This window comes from Nycticebus coucang, chromosome 5 (assembly GCF_027406575.1).
Source record: "Nycticebus coucang isolate mNycCou1 chromosome 5, mNycCou1.pri, whole genome shotgun sequence".
In the NCBI taxonomy this organism is placed as follows: Eukaryota; Metazoa; Chordata; class Mammalia; order Primates; family Lorisidae; genus Nycticebus; species Nycticebus coucang.
The window spans coordinates 140,449,640-140,469,932 of record NC_069784.1 but is presented as its reverse complement, the minus strand read 5'-3'; the positions used below and the strand labels follow the sequence as shown (position 1 = coordinate 140,469,932).

Below are 20,293 nucleotides of genomic sequence, written 5' to 3'. Positions count from 1 at the left end.
TTGGATACGGGTGTGTCACACTCCGGACCTGCTCCCACAACCAGAACTCCCTGGCTGGGGCAGCCCCAGAGGAGCTAAACAGGATCACTCCCTACAAAGATCCAGCAACAATAGAGTGATCCCGCTGGGGTCTAATCCTGGAGAGACACCTCCCCAAGTCTGAGGACAGCCAGAGGCAACAGTGAAAAACAATCATGAGGCGAAATCAACAGAAAAACTCTGGCAATATGAATAATTAGACTAGATCAACTCCTCCAAGGAACAATGGGGCAGACACAGCACAAGATCCCATGCACAAACAAATAGCTAAGATGTCAGAAATCGAATTCAGAATCTGGATAGCAAATAAGATCGAATTAGAATTCCAAGCAGTAACCCAAAAGATGTATCAAGAATTCAAGGAATTCAAAGACCAAATGACCAAACATTTTGATACATTGAGACAAGAAGTTGCAGCCCTCAAAAATCTAAGAAACACAGTAGAATCCCTCAGTAACAGAATAGAGCAAGCAGAAGAAAGGATTTCTGACATTGAAAACAAAGATTTGGAACACTCGCAACTCGCAAAGAGTAAGAGAAATGGAAGGCAAAAACAGATCACTCTCTCAGAGAGCTCTGGGATAATTCGAAGAAAACCAATATTCGTCTTATAGGGATCCCTGAAAGCCACGAAGTGGCTTCACAAGGCACAGAGTCTCTTCTCCATGAGATTATGAAGGAGAATTTTCCAGACATGACAAGAGATTCTGAAATTCAGATAGCACACATTTTCAGAACTCCAGCACGACTCAACCCGAATAAGACATCTCCCAGACACATCATAATCAATTGTACTAAAGTTAATATGAAGGAGAAAATTCTGAAAGCAGCCAGACAAAAGAAAACCATCACCTACAAGGGGAAGAATATTAGAATAACTGCAGATCTCTCTGCTGAAACCTTTCAAGCTAGAAGAGGATGGTCATCGACTTTTAATCTCCTAAATCAAAATAACTTTTAACCCAGGACCCTGTACCCAGCTGAACTGAGTTTCCTTTATGATGGAGAAATTAAATACTTCAATGACATTCACATGTTGAAGAAATTTGCCATAACTAAACCAGCTCTCCAGGAATAGTCTCAGACCTATCCTTCATAAAGATCAACGTAATCCTCCACCACAAAAGTAAACCCACCCAGAAAATTTTGATCAAATTCCAACTTCCACAGTCACAAAAGGATTAAAAATGTCCACCGGACTCTCAAAAGGCTTACCAATATTCTCAACTAATGTGAATGGTTTAAATTGTCCTCTAAAGAGGCACAGGTTGGTGGACTGGATACAAAAACTCAAGCCAGATATCTGCTGCATACAAGAATCGCACCTTACATTAAAAGACAAATATAGACTCAAGGTGAAGGGATGGTCATCTATATTCCAGGCAAATGGAAAGCAGGAAAAAACAGGTGTTGCAATCCTATTCGCAGACGCAATAGGCTTTAAACCAACCGAAATAAGGAAAGATAAGGATGGACACTTATTTGTTAAAAGTAATACTCAATATGATGAGATTTCGATTATTAATATTTATCCACCCAACCAGAACGCACCTCAATTTATAAGAGAAACTCTAACAGACATGAGCAACTTGATTTCCTCCACTTCCATAGTAGTTGGAGATTTTAACACCCCTTTAGCAGTGCTGGATAGATCCTCCAAAAAGAAGCTAAGCAAAGAAATCTTAGATTTAAACTCAACCATTCAACATCTGGACTTAACAGACATCTACAGAACATTTCATCCCAACAAAACTGAATACATATTCTTCTCATCAGCCCACGTAACATACCCCAAAATCGACCACATCCTAAGCCACAAATCTAACCTCAGCACATTTTAAAAAATAGAAATTATTCCTTGCATCTTCTCAGACCATCATGGAATAAAAGTTGAACTCAGTAACAACAGGAACCTGCATACCCATACAAAAACATGGAAACTAAACAACCTTATGCTGAAGGATAGATGGGTTATAGACGAGATTAAGAAGGAAATCATCAACTTTTTGGAACAAAACAACAATGAAGACACGAAGTATCAGAACCTCTGGGATACTGCAGAGGCAGTCCTAAGAGGGAAATTTATAGCACTTAAGCCTTCCTCAAGAGAACGGAAAGAGAGAAAGTTAATAACTTAATGGGACATCTCAAGCAACAGGAGAAGGAAGAACATTCCAACCCCAAACCCAGTAGAAGAAAAGAAATAACCAAAATCAGAAATTGAAAACAAACGAATTATACAACTGATCAATAATCCACAAGTTGGTTTTTTGAAAAGATCAATAAAATAGATAAAACTTTGGCCAACCTAACCAGGAAAAAAGAAAGAGTAAAATCTCTAATTTCATCAATCAGAAATGGTAATGATGAAATAACAACAGACCCCTCAGAAATTCAAAAAATCCTTAACAAATACTACAAGAAACTTTACTCTCAGAAATATGAAAATCTGAAAGAAATTGACCAATACTTGGAAGTATGACACCTACCAAGACTTAGCCAGAATGAAGTGGAAATGTTGAACAGGCCTATATCAAGTTCTGAAATAGTATCAACTATACAAAATCTCCCTAAAAAGTAAAGCGAAGGACCAGATGGCTTTACGTCAGAATTCTACCAAACCTTTAAAGAAGAACTAGTACCTATATTATTAAACCTCTTCCAAAATATAGAAAAAGAAAGACTATTACCCAACACATTCTACGAAGCAAACATCACCTTGATCCCTAAACCAAGGAAAGACCCAACAAGAAAAGAAAATTATAGACCAATATCACTAATAAATATTGATGCAAAAATACTCAGTAAGATCCTAACAAACAGAATCCAACAACACAACACATCAAAAAAATTATACACCATGACCAAGTGGGATTTATCCCAGGGTCTCAAGGCTGGTTCAACATATGTAAATCTATAAATTTAATTCAGTACATAAACAAACTGAAAAATAAAGACCATATGATTCTTTCAATTGATACAGAAAAAGGTTTTGACAATATCCAGCATCCCTTCATGATTGGAACACTTAAGAAAATTGGTATAGAAGGGACATTTCTTAAACTAATAGAGGCCATCTACAGGAAACCCACAGCCAATATCATATTGAATGGAGTTAAACTGAAATCATTTCCACTTAGATCAGGAACCAGGCAAGGTTGCCCATTCTCTCCATTGCGCTTTAACATTGTAATGGAAGTTTTAGCCATTGCAATTAGGGGAAAAAAGGCGATCAAGGGTATCCACATAGGGTCAGAAGAGATCAAACTTTCACTCTTCGCAGATGACATGACCATATATCTGGAAAACACTAGGGATTGTACTACAAAACTTTTAGACGTGATCAAGGAATACAGCAATGATGTCTCAGGCTACAAAATCAACACCCATAAATCTGTAGCCTTTATATATACCAACAATAGCTAAGCCAAAAAAAAAAAAAAAAAAAAAACAGTCAAGGACTCTATTTCTTTCACAGTAGTGCCAAAGATGATGAAATATTTGGGAGTTTATCTAACAAAGGACGTGAAAGATCTCTATAAAGAGAACTATGAAACTTTAAGAAAAGAAATAGCTGAAGACGTTAACAAATGGAAAAACATACCATGCTCACAGCTGGGAAGAATCAACATTGTTAAAATGTCTATACTAACCAAAGCAATATACAATTTGGCCTATTAAAGCTCCATTGTCATATTTTAAAGATCTTGAAAAAGTAATACTTTGTTTTATGTGGAATCAGAAAAAAACCTTGAATAGCCAAAACATTCGTCAGAAATAAAAACAAAGCAGGAGGAATCGCGCTACCAGACCTGAGACTGTACTATAAATCGATAGTGATCAAAACAGCATGGTACTGGCACGAAAACAGAGAAGTAGATGTCGGAAACAGAATAGAGAACCAAGAGATGAATCCAGCTACTTACTGTTATTTGATCTTTGACAAGCCAATTAAAAACATTCAGTGGAGAAAAGATTCCCTATTTAACAAATGGTGCTGGGTGAACTGGCTGGCAATCTGTAAAAGACTGAAACTGGACCCACACTTTTCACCATTAACTAAAATAGACTCTCACTGGATAAAAGATTTAAACTTAAGCCATGAAACTATAAAAATACTTGAAGAAAGTGCAGGGAAAATTCTTAAAGGAATCAGCCTGGGTGAATATTTTATGAGCAGGACTCCCCAGGCAATTGAAGCAGTATCAAAAATACATTACTGGGACCTGATCAAACTAAAAATCTTCTGCGCAGCCAAGAACATAGTAAGTAAAACAAGCAAACAGCCCTCAGAATGGGAGAAAATATTTGCAGGTTATACCTCCGATAAAGGTTTAATAACCAGAATCCACAGAGAACTCAAACGTACTAGCAAGAAAAGAACAAGTGATCCCATCTCAGGTTGGGCAAGGGACTTGAAGAGAAACTTCTCTAACGAAGACAGACGCACGCTCTACAAACACATGAAAAAAAGCTCATCATCCTTAATCATCAGAGAAATGCAAATCAAAACTACTTTGAGATATCACCTAACCCCAGTAAGAGTAGCCCACATAACAAAATCCCAAAACCAGAGATGTTGGCGTGGATGTGGAGAAAAGGGCACACTTCTACACTGCTGTTGGGAATGCACACTAATTCGTTCCTTTTGGAAGGATATTTGGAGAATACTTAAGAGATCTAAAAATAGACCTGCCATTCAATCCTATAATTCCTTTACTAGATATATACCCAGAGGACCAAAAATCACAATGTAACAAAGACATCTGTACCAGAATGTTTATTGCAGCCCAATTCATAATTGCTAAATCATGGAAGAAGCCCAAGTGCCCATCGACCCACGAATGGACTAGCAAATTGTGGTACATGGAATATTATGCGGCCTTAAAGAAAGATGGAGACTATACCTCTTTCATGTTTACATGGATGGAGCTGGAACATATTCTTCTTAGCAAAGTATCTCAAGAATAGAAGAAAAAGTATCCAATGTACTCAGCCCTACTATGAAGCTAATTTATAGCTTTCATATGAAGGCTATAACCCAACTATAGCACAAGAATATGGGGAAAGGGCCAAGGGAGGGGAAGAGAGGGGAGAGGTTAGGGTGGAGAGAGGGTAATGCTGGGGCCACACCTATGGTGCATCTTAGAATAGGTACAGGCCAAACCTACCAAATGCAGAATACAAATGTCTACATACAACAGTTTGATGCGAATATTTCAGATTGTATATGAAACCAGCACATTGTATCCCTTGATTGCACTAATGTACACAGCTATGATTTAACAATTAAATAAAAAAAAAAAAGTGACGGCATGAGCCAACCCTGCATCAGTCAAGTCCACCAGTGCCATTTTTCCAGCAGCATGTGCTCACTTTGTCACATTTCTCTCAATATTTCAAACTTTCTCTTCATTATCATATCTGTTACAGTGATCTGTGATCAGTGATCTTTGATGTTAACATTACAACTGTTCTAAAGCACATCTATTTTTCTATCTACTTTCAGCTAAAATTTGGGCCATATTCATAAAACTATAGATCTAACTAGATTGATTTCCAACTCAAGCTAACTTCTTAACAAAAAATTAAGTTATAAGCAGCTCTTTTATTTAATTAATTCCATCTATAGCAGTGGTTCTCAACCTTCCTAATGCTGCAACCCTTTAATACAGTTCCTGTGGGTCGTGACCCACAGGTTGAGAACTGCTGATCTATAACTAACAAAAGATGCACACTGAGCCCTGTAAACACGGCTGAGAGGCCTGAAGGAACTCACGCTCAGCAAGGGAAGAGCTACTCTCTGCCCACTCTGTCTTAAATGCTGTTAACACAAGATGAGTTCATCTACAAATGCAATGCGAAAGAAATCACAATCCCAAAATGTTTTGTGTGGAAATGACAATCTGATTTTAAGATGTTTACAAAAACACAAATAACTCAGAATAAGCAAAGCAATTTTTAAAAACAAAGAACAAAATTGACATTTACTTTACCTGATTTTAAGACTTATTCTAAATCTACAGTATGTAAGATACCGTGGTATTAGCAAAAACGCGTATAGACCAATGGAACAGAATACAGTCCAGAAATAGAACCAGGCATCTATGTGGCAAATTGATTTGGGGGACATTTTTATTTTCTTCAAATTGCTTTTCTATATTTTTCTTATTTTGTTAATGTATCAGAAAACAAATAGAACTTTTGTAATGGAAGGGAAACTCCATTTTCTTGCTTTTTGCTTTAAAGATGTATTTAACAAATGGTTTCAGTTTATTAGATCCTAAATGATACAGTGGAAAGAAAATCAGCCTGGGTTTAATTTTATTTAAAGAGTATTTTCTATTTAATGTAAGGTCCTAGTATGTGTAATACTGGCAAGAAATACTGATCTGATAAAGCTACTCACCCGAGCAATACAGTAATCCTTAGGGTTTTCTTTCTCCAGACCATATTTCTCTAAAGCCTCAGCCACAGCAAAGTCTGCAGGATCCGTAGTAGACAGCAGGATTGTCTTGTAGGGAATATTTGGTTTTAAACTATCTGCATAAATTCTCAATGTTCCACCTGAAAAAACAAACAAACAAAAAAAAACATTCTGATGTCTTTGAGCACAATTTTATCATATCCAATAATAGAGGTAGCTAAAATTGACAATCATTTAAGAAAAGGGCACCTCAGTTCTAGCTGCAGAGGCAAAGGCACTTGCACATCTCTCTGAGTGCAGATGAACGTGAAGGAAACCTCTGTTATCTTTCATTTCCTGTGAGACGATGTCCATGAGCCGTAACTGGTTGATCGACTGGCAACACTTTCAAACTTCTGAACAATCCAATGTGACAGACTCTTTCTGCCCTCTCTTTAAGCCACCTTGTTTTTTATAATAATGAACTGATTTCCATTATACTAAGAAAAGAGGAAGGAACCCAGAGTTTCTTGACAGTGCTGCTCTCTTGGCTGCTTTCCCACCCACTATCTAAATACCAGTATAGACCTATTTCCCTCATTTTTTCTACTTCCTGATCGTTAATCTAAAACTTAAATTTAAAACCCAGATAAAGTTAAATCTCAACCTCACTAAACATATCCACTTTTTAAAAGTGAAATAGGAATCAGAAAATCTCAGGTGCTTGTGGCCAAAGACCGTTCATGAAGAATCTGTCACCAGCACTGCTCCACTTTTACTCCCAGGCACTAATATCCCATCATCATATCGCTATGAACACAACTAGAACAGAACAATGTAAATATTTTTCTTTTTTGCTTGTGTCTTTTTAATGGAAATCTACGTTACAGTACTGTCACTCAAGTGTCCTGTTGCATATCACAATCTGCTTTCTATTTACAGCCCAGTATTATTAAGCCCTGAAATCTTAAGACTAGATGAAAAGAAATGGAGGAAAGAAATGAAGAATGCTCTACACCCCATAGAAGATCTCTATGGATTTCCTGAAGCAGGTTCTAAATCTTCTCCACTCTTTAATTCTAATGCAGTATTCTGGCTACAGAAAATTTCTCATATTCTCATTTTCAACAAATCTGACCCAAAGTACATTTTGATAACTTGGTCCACAAAGTTAATGCTGTTTTTTAAAGAATGAACTAGTCCACCTTAGCATTAGAATGTGGACTACATGACCCAGGCTCTTAGCATATGGCGACCACAAGCAAATTCAAGCTTTCTAATGCTGAGGACACAGCAACAAACAGGTCAACATTCTTGCCTTCAAATGATGTATATTCCCTAAAACAGAGGCAGAATGCAGAGGGAGAAGACTAACGAGAAAACAAGTAGTAAAAGAGACTAAAAATATGAGTATGGTTGTAAGAAAGCAACCTGACTCAGGTCTTCCTAAGTGTGGGGGTCTAGCCAAGACCTCCCTGAAGAATCAACATCTGAACTGAGAGCTGAGAGAGGAAACAGAAGCAGCTATGTAGAAATCTAAATGAAGGGCTTTCCCACGGGGGCAGCAAGTGCAAATGCCCAGGGCTGGAGTAAAGCTGGCCTGGTCCACGGGACAGTGAAGAACACTGGTTCTCAACCTTCCTAATGCCGCGGCCCTTTAATACAATTCTGTGGGTTGCAACCCACAGGTTGAGAACCTCTGGTGTAGACAGAATGAAGGAAAGACAGAGATGCAGTTAGAGACTGGCTGCAACCAGATCACTCAGGACTTTCCTGGCCATGATTCAGAGTTTGGATTTGATTCTAGTTGAAGTGTGGAAGCCATGAGGGTTTTAAGTTCTGCACGTACTAAGTGTATAAAACAAAGAGAAAGTATGCACATGTGTATGAATGCGTACACATCTGTGAGCGTGTGTGTGTGTGCGTGCGTGTCGGGAGGTAGGCAAAATGCCCCTCATGCTCTTCAAAGAGACCCTGGTGAAAGTGGAGACACAGCAACAGCAGTGAGGCCAATTCAAAGAGCGTGTTCCACTGTATCAAGACACATCCCTCCTTCTGTCATTATACTTACTTTCAAACAGAGATTTTAAGTAATTTATAAGAAAAACATGCAAAACAGGATGAGTAAACAACTTTGCAAACTGAGGTAACACACAATAGACAACAAAGGAGCAAAGCACAGCTTCTACTCTGAAGGCTGAAGACATGAACTCATGTCCACACCTGGATGCCACACCAAAAACATGCAAAAGGTCAGACATCTCATTTTTCTGGGAAAAAAAAAAAATGACACTTGCTAAATGTGGACAAGTACTAAAGTTACAGACCACAGAGCATAAGAGACTATTTGGATCTTGTTGGTCTGAAAAAATGAAAACACAGTGTTTGTCAGAAAGTCATTTAAAAAAAAAAAGAACAGTATGGTTCCTACAGGTAATCTCAATCTTTTGAGTGACACTTCTCAAGAGCACACCGGAATGAGATACTATAAAATTCATACTTACGTGGCCAATGAATTTAGCTACTGGATGGAATTACTTTCATTATCTATTTGAATGTTTTAGAACACCTGTCTAAAACTATGACTTGGTTTCAGTGTTGCTAAGGGTTAAGGTATTCTGAAACATAAAACAAGCAATAAATTTTAAAGGTTTCAGTTTACAAACATAAAACCATGGTACTGTCATGGGAGAGACAGTCATCCCAATTTACTAAGGAAGAACAGAGAGCAGAGATGTTGAATAAATTGATGTGTCTGTTCCAAAATTAAGATATAGGTCCTTGTGCCGCTTTGAAGATGAAGCAACGGAGGCTCACAGCTTGTGCTTCAGCGCTCTAACTGAACCCTTTCCCCAGGTCCATGATCTTCCGCATGTCACAGTGCCCTGCTGCTCCCAAGAGTGTGCACTAAGAAAGTGAGGTAGACAAGGATCAACTTCCTAAAAGTTCTCTTACAATTTTGTTAATATGTTACTCAGTGAGAAAAAAACATACACAACTTGTAGTGGAATATTTGTGCCACAAATCAGTTAACAGAGCAACACAGGGCATTTTCAAAACATCACAAAGGGAATACATCTGAGGATCAAAGATGCTTCACAAAGTTCAGGGAAAAACGTGTCATCAAGACTGACACCTGTTCAGCTGTGTAGTAAGGCTAACAGCACAGGTTAGGAGGACCCAGAAGGTACATCACAGAACTTGGGGACCAATGCGAGGAGTGACAAGACAAAAAAACAACAGCCTCAGCAGCCACTCTCAGAAATGTGATCCCCATAGATGCCAATGTCTCCAGCCCACACTAAACAATCAACCTAACAACAACTACAGTAGGCTATAAGGATATATTTTTCTGAGCATATTATTTATTACAAACAAACAAAAACCTTGAGGAAACTTAATACTTTGGGCTTCCCTAGTATTAACCATAAATAGCAATTTTGCTAATAATATTTAGTTTTTACAGTTTTCGGGAGTTCCATATACAAAAAACTATTCCTTCTGCCCCCAACTACTCCTTCAACAGACAAACTCTACCTAAAGTTCTGCTGTTTCTCCTCCTAATTCTTTGGGGTTTTTTACTGTTTTCTTTTCTGACTCCTCTCAACTGCCTTACCCCAAGGTTTTGTATGACCCGTACACTTTTTAGCCAACAAATCTCACCTATGCTCACTGACTCTGCCTGACTCTTCTTCACAGCCCCGCTATCAGTGACAGAGATCAGAAGCCCTTACTCTTTATGTTAGCAATCCAATATTCTTTAATAGGCACTCCTGCTTCTAATTCCAATTCCCTCAAATACACCTTCCACTTTGGTTCCATAGTAATCTCTCTAAATATGAAGCTTAGTAAACTACAAGCTTCCTAAATCCTCAGCTTAGAACTCTCAGCAGCTTATTAACAAAGCATAGCAAATTATTCCAAAGTACCAGAGGTACTTTACTAATATTTATTAGGGGAATTTATTAGTATTTATTAGGGGAATTTATTAGTATTTATTTATTTATTTAGGGATAATACAGTATTTATTAGGGAAATAAACCTAAGTACCCAAGACACAGGCTAAGTGACCTGCAAAACGTTCCTATTTCAACCTAAAAATACACGTAAATGTTGCATTCTAATGCACATTTCTCATCGTAAAAATATTTAAGTTACTGATAAAAACTGACACTCTAAGCTATCTTTATCATGACTCAAATACCCCTACACCATACTTAAACATTCCTTGAGGCTACCATAGATTCAACCTCAAAAATTCATTTCAGTTAAGAATGTCAAATTCCATCCTGGCACAGTGGCTCACACCGTAATCCTAGCACTCTCAGAGGCTTATACAAGAGGATCCCTTGAGCTCAGGAGTTCAAGACAGGCCTGAGCAACAGTGAGACTGTGTCTCTACTAAAAGGAGACAAAATTAGCCCAGTGTTATAGCAGGCTGCACTTGCAGTCCCAGCTACTCAGGAGGCTGAGGCCAGAGGAAGGCTTAAAACCAGGAGTTAGATTGCTGTGAGCTAGGCTGATGCCACTGCACTCTGGCCAGTGGTAACAGAGTGAGACTTTGTCGCAAAGAAAAAGAAGGAAGAGGGAAAAAAAAAAAAAAAAGACTGTCAAACTCCTCCCTGTGGCATACAAAATGCCTTCAGGTCTAGTGTGTGTTAGCATTCCTCTGGTCTTTTTAAAAATTTTTACTACCTTTCTCTTTCTTTATATTTTCTCACCTTCTTTTCTTTTTCCTTTTTTTTTTCTTTTTTGATGCATGTATTTATTTATAAATCATTTCAAATCCTTGATAGAACAAAACAGGATATATATAAGCAAATAATCATCTGTACCTCAAAAAAAAAATCTATTAGAATATTTATGAAACCCAGAAGTCCCTCACCTAGTTATTTTAGTTACTTTATATCACAAACACTCAAGTCCTATGAAATACGTAATTAAGATTCAGTGATTAAGTGCTAAATAAGCATGTAATGTTTAGGTGCCAACTTCCATCACAGTCAGAGTTTGTCTAGAATGTGCTACACAGAAACATGATCGGAAGAAATGGAATTTTCAGTAATTTCTATAATGGGGCAGAATCCAGTAACTACCCACATTGTAATGTATAAATCTTATTTGAATGCCATTTCAAAAGATTCATCTGACTCAATCAAGAAAATTTAAACAATGACTATGTATTTTTGATAAATTAAGAAATTACTGTCAATTCTTTTATAGGTGATAACAGTATTATGGTTATGTTTTAGTTTTGAAGAATCTTTGTCTTTTAGGAAAACATACCAAAATATGTATTTATAACGGGAAGTCTGGTATTTGATTCACAATAATAGTCTGGGGATGGGGGCAATGTATATTGGAGTAGAGAAGAAATACAAGTTGTTAATTATCAAAATTCAGTGATAGGTATATAGGGCTCCTTATATCTTCCTTGCTTGTGTATATATGAAGTTTTACAGAATTAAAAAAAAGAAAAGCTGTATTGGGTGAGACAATGTAATATTAAATATATTCCTGTATGAATAGAAATCTACGTAAAGCAAAAGTTATTTTGTACTAGGTCCATATGGTACACATTTGTTATGAACAGGTTACATTCCCCTCATTGCTTTACCTCACACATAAGATAAAAGGTGTTAAATAATACTCATTATAATAGACACAGCAGAGAAAAACACTTTAAAGTTTATACCTGAATCAGGCCGCCCATCTGAGCTCCGAAATTCCTGCATTCTCTTTTCTAATTTTTGTTGCCGCCGCCGTTTCATGACTACTTCAGGATTAGAAATTGTTCGCGTAAAGCTGGTTTCAGGCATATCTTTGTAGACTTCAGCAGCCAGTCGAGAATTCTCACTGTAAAAAAAAAAAAAAAGTCATCAATATTTTAGGTACTTTTTTTTATTACAAATAGATATATTACAATCATACAAAAACCAAAATGGCAGGTACTATTTAATAACATCAGTACCCCAACAGGTTGGTAATATATTATATATGCTAATTACAATGTGTTGAAGAATATAATTTGTCTCAATACGAACTAAGCAGAAATCTATAATTAAAATGTTATGTTGACTTTATTAATAGAACTAAAAATGTACAGATTATACATTTTAGTAATTTCTGCCAGTGTTATTTTAAAAAAGACCAAATGATGATATTATGGCATAATATTCCAACAATATGAAAGAATATACTTTAGCTTAGTAAAAACCTCTCTTAAAATTACAGCAAGTCTTGAAGAACTAAAATTAATTAAATAGAATGATTTTGTAACGCCTAATGATTTACCAACTTTTACTTTGTTGAAATTAAACTTTTAAAACAAAATTGCTCTACCAGTTTCCGTGAAAAAGTCAAATGTATAGAATGATGAAAGGAAAATAATATTAGGTAAGACAGCAAAATTGATTTACTTGACTAAATTTTGATAAATATACTTTAAAGATATAAATTTCAATAATAATTTAAAAGCAAGTCAAGTTTTTAATAAATGAAGCTACTAGCAACATAACTCATTTTTAGTCCATTTTCTTAATGAAACAATACATCACCCCACAAACTAAAATGGTGAGGAGAACAAATCAGAGCTTTATTTTTTTTTTAGAGACAGAGTCTCACTTTATCACCCTCGGTAGAGTGCTGTGGTGTCACAGCTCACAGCAACATCCAACTCCTGGGCTTAGGCGATTCTCTTGCCTCAGCCTCCCTAGTAGCTGGGACTACAGGCGCCCGCAACAATGCCCAACTATTTTTTTGTTGCAGTTTGGCCGGGGCCGGGTTCAAACCTGCCACCCTCGGTATATAGGATCGGCACCCTACCCACTGAGCACAGGCATCACCCAAATCAGAGCATGTTTTAAACTCACCTTTTTGATATTTTTAGTTTATGAGCAATGTATCTATGCAAATTTTTTCTCTTATATAACTGCATTAGAGCCTTATTATGCAATACTAGACTGAAGTGATTACATAAGCATCACTGCCTAGCAGATTAGTATCTAAACCCACTTTGCTACAACCCAAAATGGACTCAAATTTTACTCTAAAGTATACATTTATTCACTGACAAATGGTTAATATCCACAATGCATACAGAACAGATACACTCAATTAAAAAATGGGGGAAAGGCATGGAGAGGCCACTGTAACAGAAGAATATAAACCAGTGGTTCTCAACCTTCCTAATGCTGTGAACCTTTAATACAGTCCAAAGGGGTCGTGACCCACAGGTTGAGAACTGCTGATATAAATTATGAATATGTGAAAAGATGTTGCCTTATTAATGATAAAAACAAATTCAATTCCTGGAAGGCACTATATACTATGGCGATATATTTTCTTTAACACCCAAAATCTGCAGGGTGTAAGGAAATAAGAGGTCTCGTGGCTGCACAAGAGTAAAGGGCAGGGCGCCGAGGGGTTCAGAACACATGAAAGCTTCCAAACCCTGTTACCTACCCATTCTCCCAGAAGGCACCCTGAGAAAATAATCAGATGCCTTCCCAAAGTCATAGAATAATGACATTCACTGGGGTATTCACAATACCAAAAAAAACTATAAACAAATTACAAGTTCATCAAAAAGACATCAGTTACATAAAGAACTATATGATAGCATACTGCACAATCATCTAAAAATGTTTTAGATTTGATCTAAATTATGTTTTGATGAAAACATAAATATCTTTCTGGAAAAATATGAAAGTGTAAAGTCTAATTCAAAAGCCTGATTATATTTGTTTAATACTGCTCATGTAAGCACATAAAGTATACACAAGGTACATCTGTACAGAAAAAAACAAACTAAATCATGGTTCTCTTTGGGCCCATGTAACAATAGATGAATATTCTTTTGGGTAATATATATAATTAATAATATATAGTATTTCATTATATATTATGTATATTATTAAATATATATATATATATTTTTAATTGAGACAGTCTCACTTTGTCACCCTTGGTAGAGTGCTGTGGCATCATAGCTCAAAACAACTTCAAACTCTTGGGCTGAAGCGATTCTCTTGCCTTAGCCTCCCTAGTAGCTGGGACTATAAGTGCCTGCCACAACGCCCGGCTATTTTTTTTTGCTTAGCAGGCCCAGGCTGCGTTTGAACCCACCGGCCCCGGAGCAGGTGGCCAGCGCTCTAACCACTGAGCTATGGGCGCCCAGCCTTCTTTCCTTCTTTTCTCCCTCCCTCCCACTCTCTTTCTTTCTTTTCTAAGAGATAGAGTCTCACTGCCATCCAGTGCAGTGGAGTACAGTAGCACACACATAGCTCATAGCTCACCATAACCTCCACACTCCCGGCCTCAAGTTATTCTCCCACGTCAGCCTCCCAAAGTTCTGGGACCACAGGTGTTGAGGAACCAAACATGGCCTTATGTTCTGACTTTGTAAAACGTGTATTACTTCAGCAATAGAAAAAGGAGCAATATATAGCATACTACATAGTAAATTCTAAGGCAACAGCAACTGCCTAAGTTAGTAAAAAATCCGGTAACTAAATGAACTAACTAAACAACTGAAAATTGCCAAAGGTGAACCAGGAACAGAAAAGTCCACATTAAGAAGAAAAGTACAGTTTCTCCTATGATCTCTTTTCTATTATAATGAAAACAGAGATTTCCCTTACTCCCTAAGCTGTGAGGACTCAAACACCAGTAGACGGGCAAAGTCCATCTACAGTGGGGCTGGTGAGACAGTGTAAAGAATGGGAGACAAGACCAGAGGGAAACAGATGGTGATCTGAACCTTCAAAAAATGAAACTACTTTTCTCCCTGGCCTTGCCAACCTCTGACTAGGTATTAAGTGCATTTTGAGGTACATAAGAAACCACTGCTGCCTCCGTGATTACAACCACTGAAATGATCTTTAGATGAAGAGAAGAAACAGTAAGGTTAACTAGAGTTTGCTTATTACCAAGACTGTGAGTGCAGAGATTCTTCTCAAGCTCAGCCTGACAGGTTGTGTCACCAACAACCCTTGCTTAGGTAAGATCCTCTATTCTCCCTTAATACAGAAAACCTGAAGTGTACCCAAGTAAGTGTCTGGACTGATAGTCATCCTTTCCATAATTTACCTTGTGATTTGGCAAGTTTGCTGCAGTAAAAAACATTTGGTTTGGAGCACAAAGAAATAGGAATAGTTTATAATTAACTTACATGTCATCCCCTTGGAAAGGTCTATCGTCTTTATCAGATGCCTGTCGCAAAGCCTCTTTTTCTCTCTTCTTTTTTTCCTTCTTTTCTTTCTTTGAAAGTGTCCTCTTGAAATTCTGGATAACACCTTCTTTTTCTTGCTTGTCAGGTCCATTACTTTGAGCCTTCTGATAAAAGTAACATTATCACCATGTTGATCACTACATAGAAAGCTACCTATAGCTTAGGTAACTCCATTTCAAACAGCCAAGAATAAAGCTAGTGGAATAAGATAAGGTCTGGAGTAATAGAAATGCAGTTTATTGGCGGCGCCTGTGGCTCAAGGAGTAGGGCGCCGGTCCCATATGCTGGAGGTGGTGGGTTCAAACCCAGCCCCGGCCAAAAAAAAAAAAAAAAAGAAATGCAGTTTATCTTCATTGGGCTGGCAGTTGCATGGGTGTATTTATCAAAACTAATTGAATTATACACTCAAGATCTATGCACTTCAGCAGAAATTTTATCTGAATGAAAACAAGCAAAGAAGCAAACAAAAAAACCAAAGCCAGAAAGAAAACAGGATAGAAATCAAGAAATTTGATTTTCAATACATAAAACTCCAAATAATTTACATAAAATAACTTTAACAACCGGAACCTAATGAAATTATGGAAATAAAGAGTTGAAATCATTACTTTATAGAAGTTTTTCTTTAACTTCAAAAAAAATGTTAAGAGTAGCCACAATAAACTGATTTTTATGAAGCAGTCGTAAGTACTGTGTGTAAAAATTTCTAATTTCCCCAAATCTTTGCTGTTTGCCTTCTTATTAATTATTATTTCAACCCACAACCATGGCCTGGGTGCACTGACAAAAAGATACATAGTTTTTAATAAGAAAAATATTAATAAAAATTAAAAAAAGAATAACTATTATAATACAACAGAAAGTTGCTTTTTGTTTTATAAGTTAAGGGAGAAAAGAATGTTAACATTTCCATTTCCATTCTTAGATATTTACAGCATTTCACTGGTCCTAAGAAGAGTTCTTGTGCATGCCAATGAGGGTCTGTGGTCCACATTTAAGTATACAAAAAATAATACCAGCTACATGGAAAGCAAAATAGTGGACAGATGTTCTTAACTTTATATGAATCTGCACAAATGCAAGTCACTGAAGCACCTTATTAAAAAAATAAGGTCAAGAATATATTTTGTGTATCTATCTAGGTCTCTTTACCATAAAACACTGACTTTGCACAAAATGAAAACTTTCTGCTACTAAAAGTGAATAATGGTAATCTTTTCCCCATCTATTGGAGAAAAAATTAAATGTAGGATTTTTCTACAAATATTCTTAACCTCTGCACATTTGCTATCAATTGTCAATATTGAATTCTTATGTAAGATGCTACTTGATTTAGCACAGAACTATATAGTCATTATGAAATTATAGCAATATTGCACAGTATTCCACAAAATAAGAACAGGACAGAATAAGTAGGACAGAAACTCCAGATGTCCTAACACCTGAGAAAGTTGTAGAATCAGTTCACTGTATCATACAAAGATACCCAAGCTTACTAATTCCTAACCTTGTATATATAACGTGAAAAGGTTTTAAATGAACCTTAAAAGTTCACACAAAAACAAGTTATCAATGTTATATTTTCCCTTTTGATTTTTATCAGAACAATTTTGATAATAAAATCTTGGGGGGGAAATGGAGCTGATTACTTGATCATTAAATCTCTCAGTAACAAAAGCATATGTAACTTTTCTTTGAAAAGTGAGAAGCAACAACTAAAATCATTAGAGGAAATAAAGGATAAAGCAGGGAGAAAAGGCTACTTTTAAATTATTTTCTGGGAGAAGGATAAAAGAGTTTAGGAGGAGAAGCAAAAAGGAGAAGGAACTCTAACAACAACGTATCATCTCCTGCCTACCAGGCACACTGGCTCAGGACCAGAGTCAGGGTCAGCTCCTACCTTAGGGGGAAGGGCATCGTTCTCATTCTTGAGAACAAATCTGCCCTCTCGATCATCTTTGTTCCAATTCAATTGCACAACTAGAGGCTTCTCTTCTATATCCAATCTTCTTTCTTCTTCAAAACATGAAATGAAAAAAAGAATAAGCCGTGGTTATTTAAATGGCACTACCTAATTAGCACTGTGATATACATTTAATTTTATAGACATAAAGTACTTTATTATTCAAGTACCTACTGACAGCTGAAAATGTTATTTCAAAATGTTAAATCAAAGTATAAATTCATCATTATTTTGTTGCTCTTCCATGTCTACTACCATGTATCTAGACACTGGATAGACACTGACCAGGGGCAAGTCCCTCCTTCAGTTCTAATTAGGAAAATAAGAGAAATAGACATGAACTAGGGAAAAAAAAGGCATACATGGTTTTACTGTAAGTCTACTTCTGTAAATCAAATCATCTCATACACAACTAGAAAACAAGGGGAAAATGTTAATGTAACACAGATTCATACGAGATTTTTCTCATCACGTTAATGTCATACACTACCAAGCAATGGCAGAGTCTACTGTCACTCTTAGAAGCGATTACTGCACTATTTCTCCTGTTTCTGTCTCCAAACTTGCCAACTCCAACCCTCACACCCCCTTCCACCATAAAGTTGCTGTCACTTTTTCTCATATAAAGTGCTATGTTTGGTGTATTACTTCTTCCATTACTAGAAACATAACAAATCTCCAGGCACACCAATCAAGAACATGGTATCCCACTGAGGGTATCCCTCAGAGCCTCACACAGCCTGCCCACCTCCTAGAGGCCTACAGGTGGCTGGATGCTGGGGAGAGGAGGAGGCACTGAAGGAGGTACCTGCTCTTTGCGCTGAAACACTCATTCCAGGTGGAGACAGACAAAGGGTGGAAGCCGGCTACAGCTCTGAGGCTGCAAAGCCCCACTCCCAAGGGAGGCAACACGCCCAGGTACCTCCTCATCCTTCAGAGAAATACATTCCCTATGCTGGCACTTTTGTGTTTGAACCACTGTCACAAATTTTTACAAGTGACCTACCCAAATCTTTATCTTAAAGTCTCTACCTTTTAGCATATAATCTGGCAGAACTTTAAGATTTTTAAAGAATGTCTATTTCAGAAACACCTGTGTAGGGAGGGATGCCCACAACCTGAACATCAATAAAATAAGACCTAGCACTTTGATAGTTAAGTAAAAAAGTAAAATTCATCATAAAATGAAAATATTCAGCAATGAACTGACCACTTACAAAGTTGATTCCCTATTCAAACATTACTGCCCAGCATCCTGTCACATCCTCCCAGTAAGAACACATGTGATAAGTGTGCTGTCAAGCAGACTAAATGCAAAGTGAAACCTCATACCCTGCAGGAAGGGTCAAGAACACACCAGTCTGATGCAAGTGATATTAAAAAAACTATAATAAGCATAGACTCAGTGATAAATGAGGATCAGGCAGTTAAACCAATTAATAACCAAAGAGACAACTGACAAGGATGATGGTAACACAGGTTCCTCGTAGGAGAAAGTTCTGATTTTCCAAGGATTGGGAAGAATTCTAAGGAAGGTCAGTTCAAGTCCTGAACCCATTCCACTCTTCATGATCATGACCAACAGTGAAAGAGAAACTCAATAAAGAGCCTCACATTAAGTCCTTGCTTTGTCACCTAGTTCATCTATAGTCCAAACTATCACTATCAAATACGAGATAGACTTCATTTTTTAAAAAGGTCTCTATCAAACAATTTTGATCACTACTAACTATGAAATTTGATCCCAGTTTTAAGTGTGTTTATTTTAAGGGGCCTTTTATAGGAACTAAGTACCTTTGGATAAGAGGACTCTGGTGTATTAGTAACAACATATTATAATAAAGACACTATGTGAGGCAGTACAGACCAACAAGGACTCTCTCGCTGGGCTATCTAATAAAAAGATGCCCAGAGCATTTAGGACCAGGCTGGACTTGAAGGAAAGGAGGGGTACAGGTTATCGCAGAAAACTGTCAGAAAGGCAGAAGGAAAAGCATCATCAGCACATAAGGTATCTCACTACAGCCTCACCCAGAGAAAGATGACTCTCTAATTTGAGAAAGCACTCACTGACTTCTTGCTTGACTAACTCCCCTGAGAAACACACCAGGAATTACCAACTGTCCCCAGACTGACCTTTAAGAAATACCAGGTGGAGAAAGTACTGAAACAAAGATGTATAACTAACAGACTGCAAAATTCGGCTTCTGTACAATGCTTGCTAACCTACCTGAATGCGCTTAGGCAGCCTGCATGCCAACCAGGATGCAGACCAAGCCTTTAAAAATCCAACCCCCTGGAGCAGCACCTGTGGCTGAAAGGAGTAGGGTGCCGACCCGATATGCCGGAGATGGTGGGTTCAAACCCAGCCCCAGCCAAAAACTGCGAAAATAAAAACCCAACCCCTTAAGCACTCAGGGCTGCTCTCAGAAACCCCACGTTGGAACACTGAGGCAGTCGCCGGCAAGCTCTTCAATGAAAGGACGCCTCTTTAAATTTGACTTGTCTGGTTGTACGGTCTTTGAGAGACTCCTGGGCATAATAAAGTGAGCAATAGTTTTACCCACTAACAAAAAATGACACCACAATGATGATATGGAGGAATGAAGAGACCAATATTGACTATCCAGGTAACTGGATGCAGGATATGCTA

At 37.3% G+C, this 20,293-nt stretch overlaps 1 protein-coding gene across 10 annotated transcripts in view; it reads right to left on the bottom strand.

The window, feature by feature from the left end:
- AFDN (afadin, adherens junction formation factor) overlaps positions 1 to 20,293 on the bottom strand; it is a 156,626-nt gene that overhangs the window by 83,153 nt on the left and 53,180 nt on the right. For 6 of the 10 annotated variants that reach the window (XM_053591037.1, XM_053591038.1, XM_053591040.1 and 3 more), the window contains exons 3-6: positions 17,578 to 17,693; positions 15,618 to 15,781; positions 12,141 to 12,301; positions 6,449 to 6,606 (exon numbers count right to left, since the gene is read on the bottom strand). In XM_053591037.1, coding sequence (XP_053447012.1) covers positions 6,449 to 6,606; positions 12,141 to 12,301; positions 15,618 to 15,781; positions 17,578 to 17,693 — 599 coding nt within the window. The remainder of the gene's footprint in view (positions 1 to 6,448; positions 6,607 to 12,140; positions 12,302 to 15,617; positions 15,782 to 17,577; positions 17,694 to 20,293) is intronic. The other 4 variants (XM_053591041.1, XM_053591044.1, XM_053591045.1 and 1 more) reach the window with 2 other exon arrangements.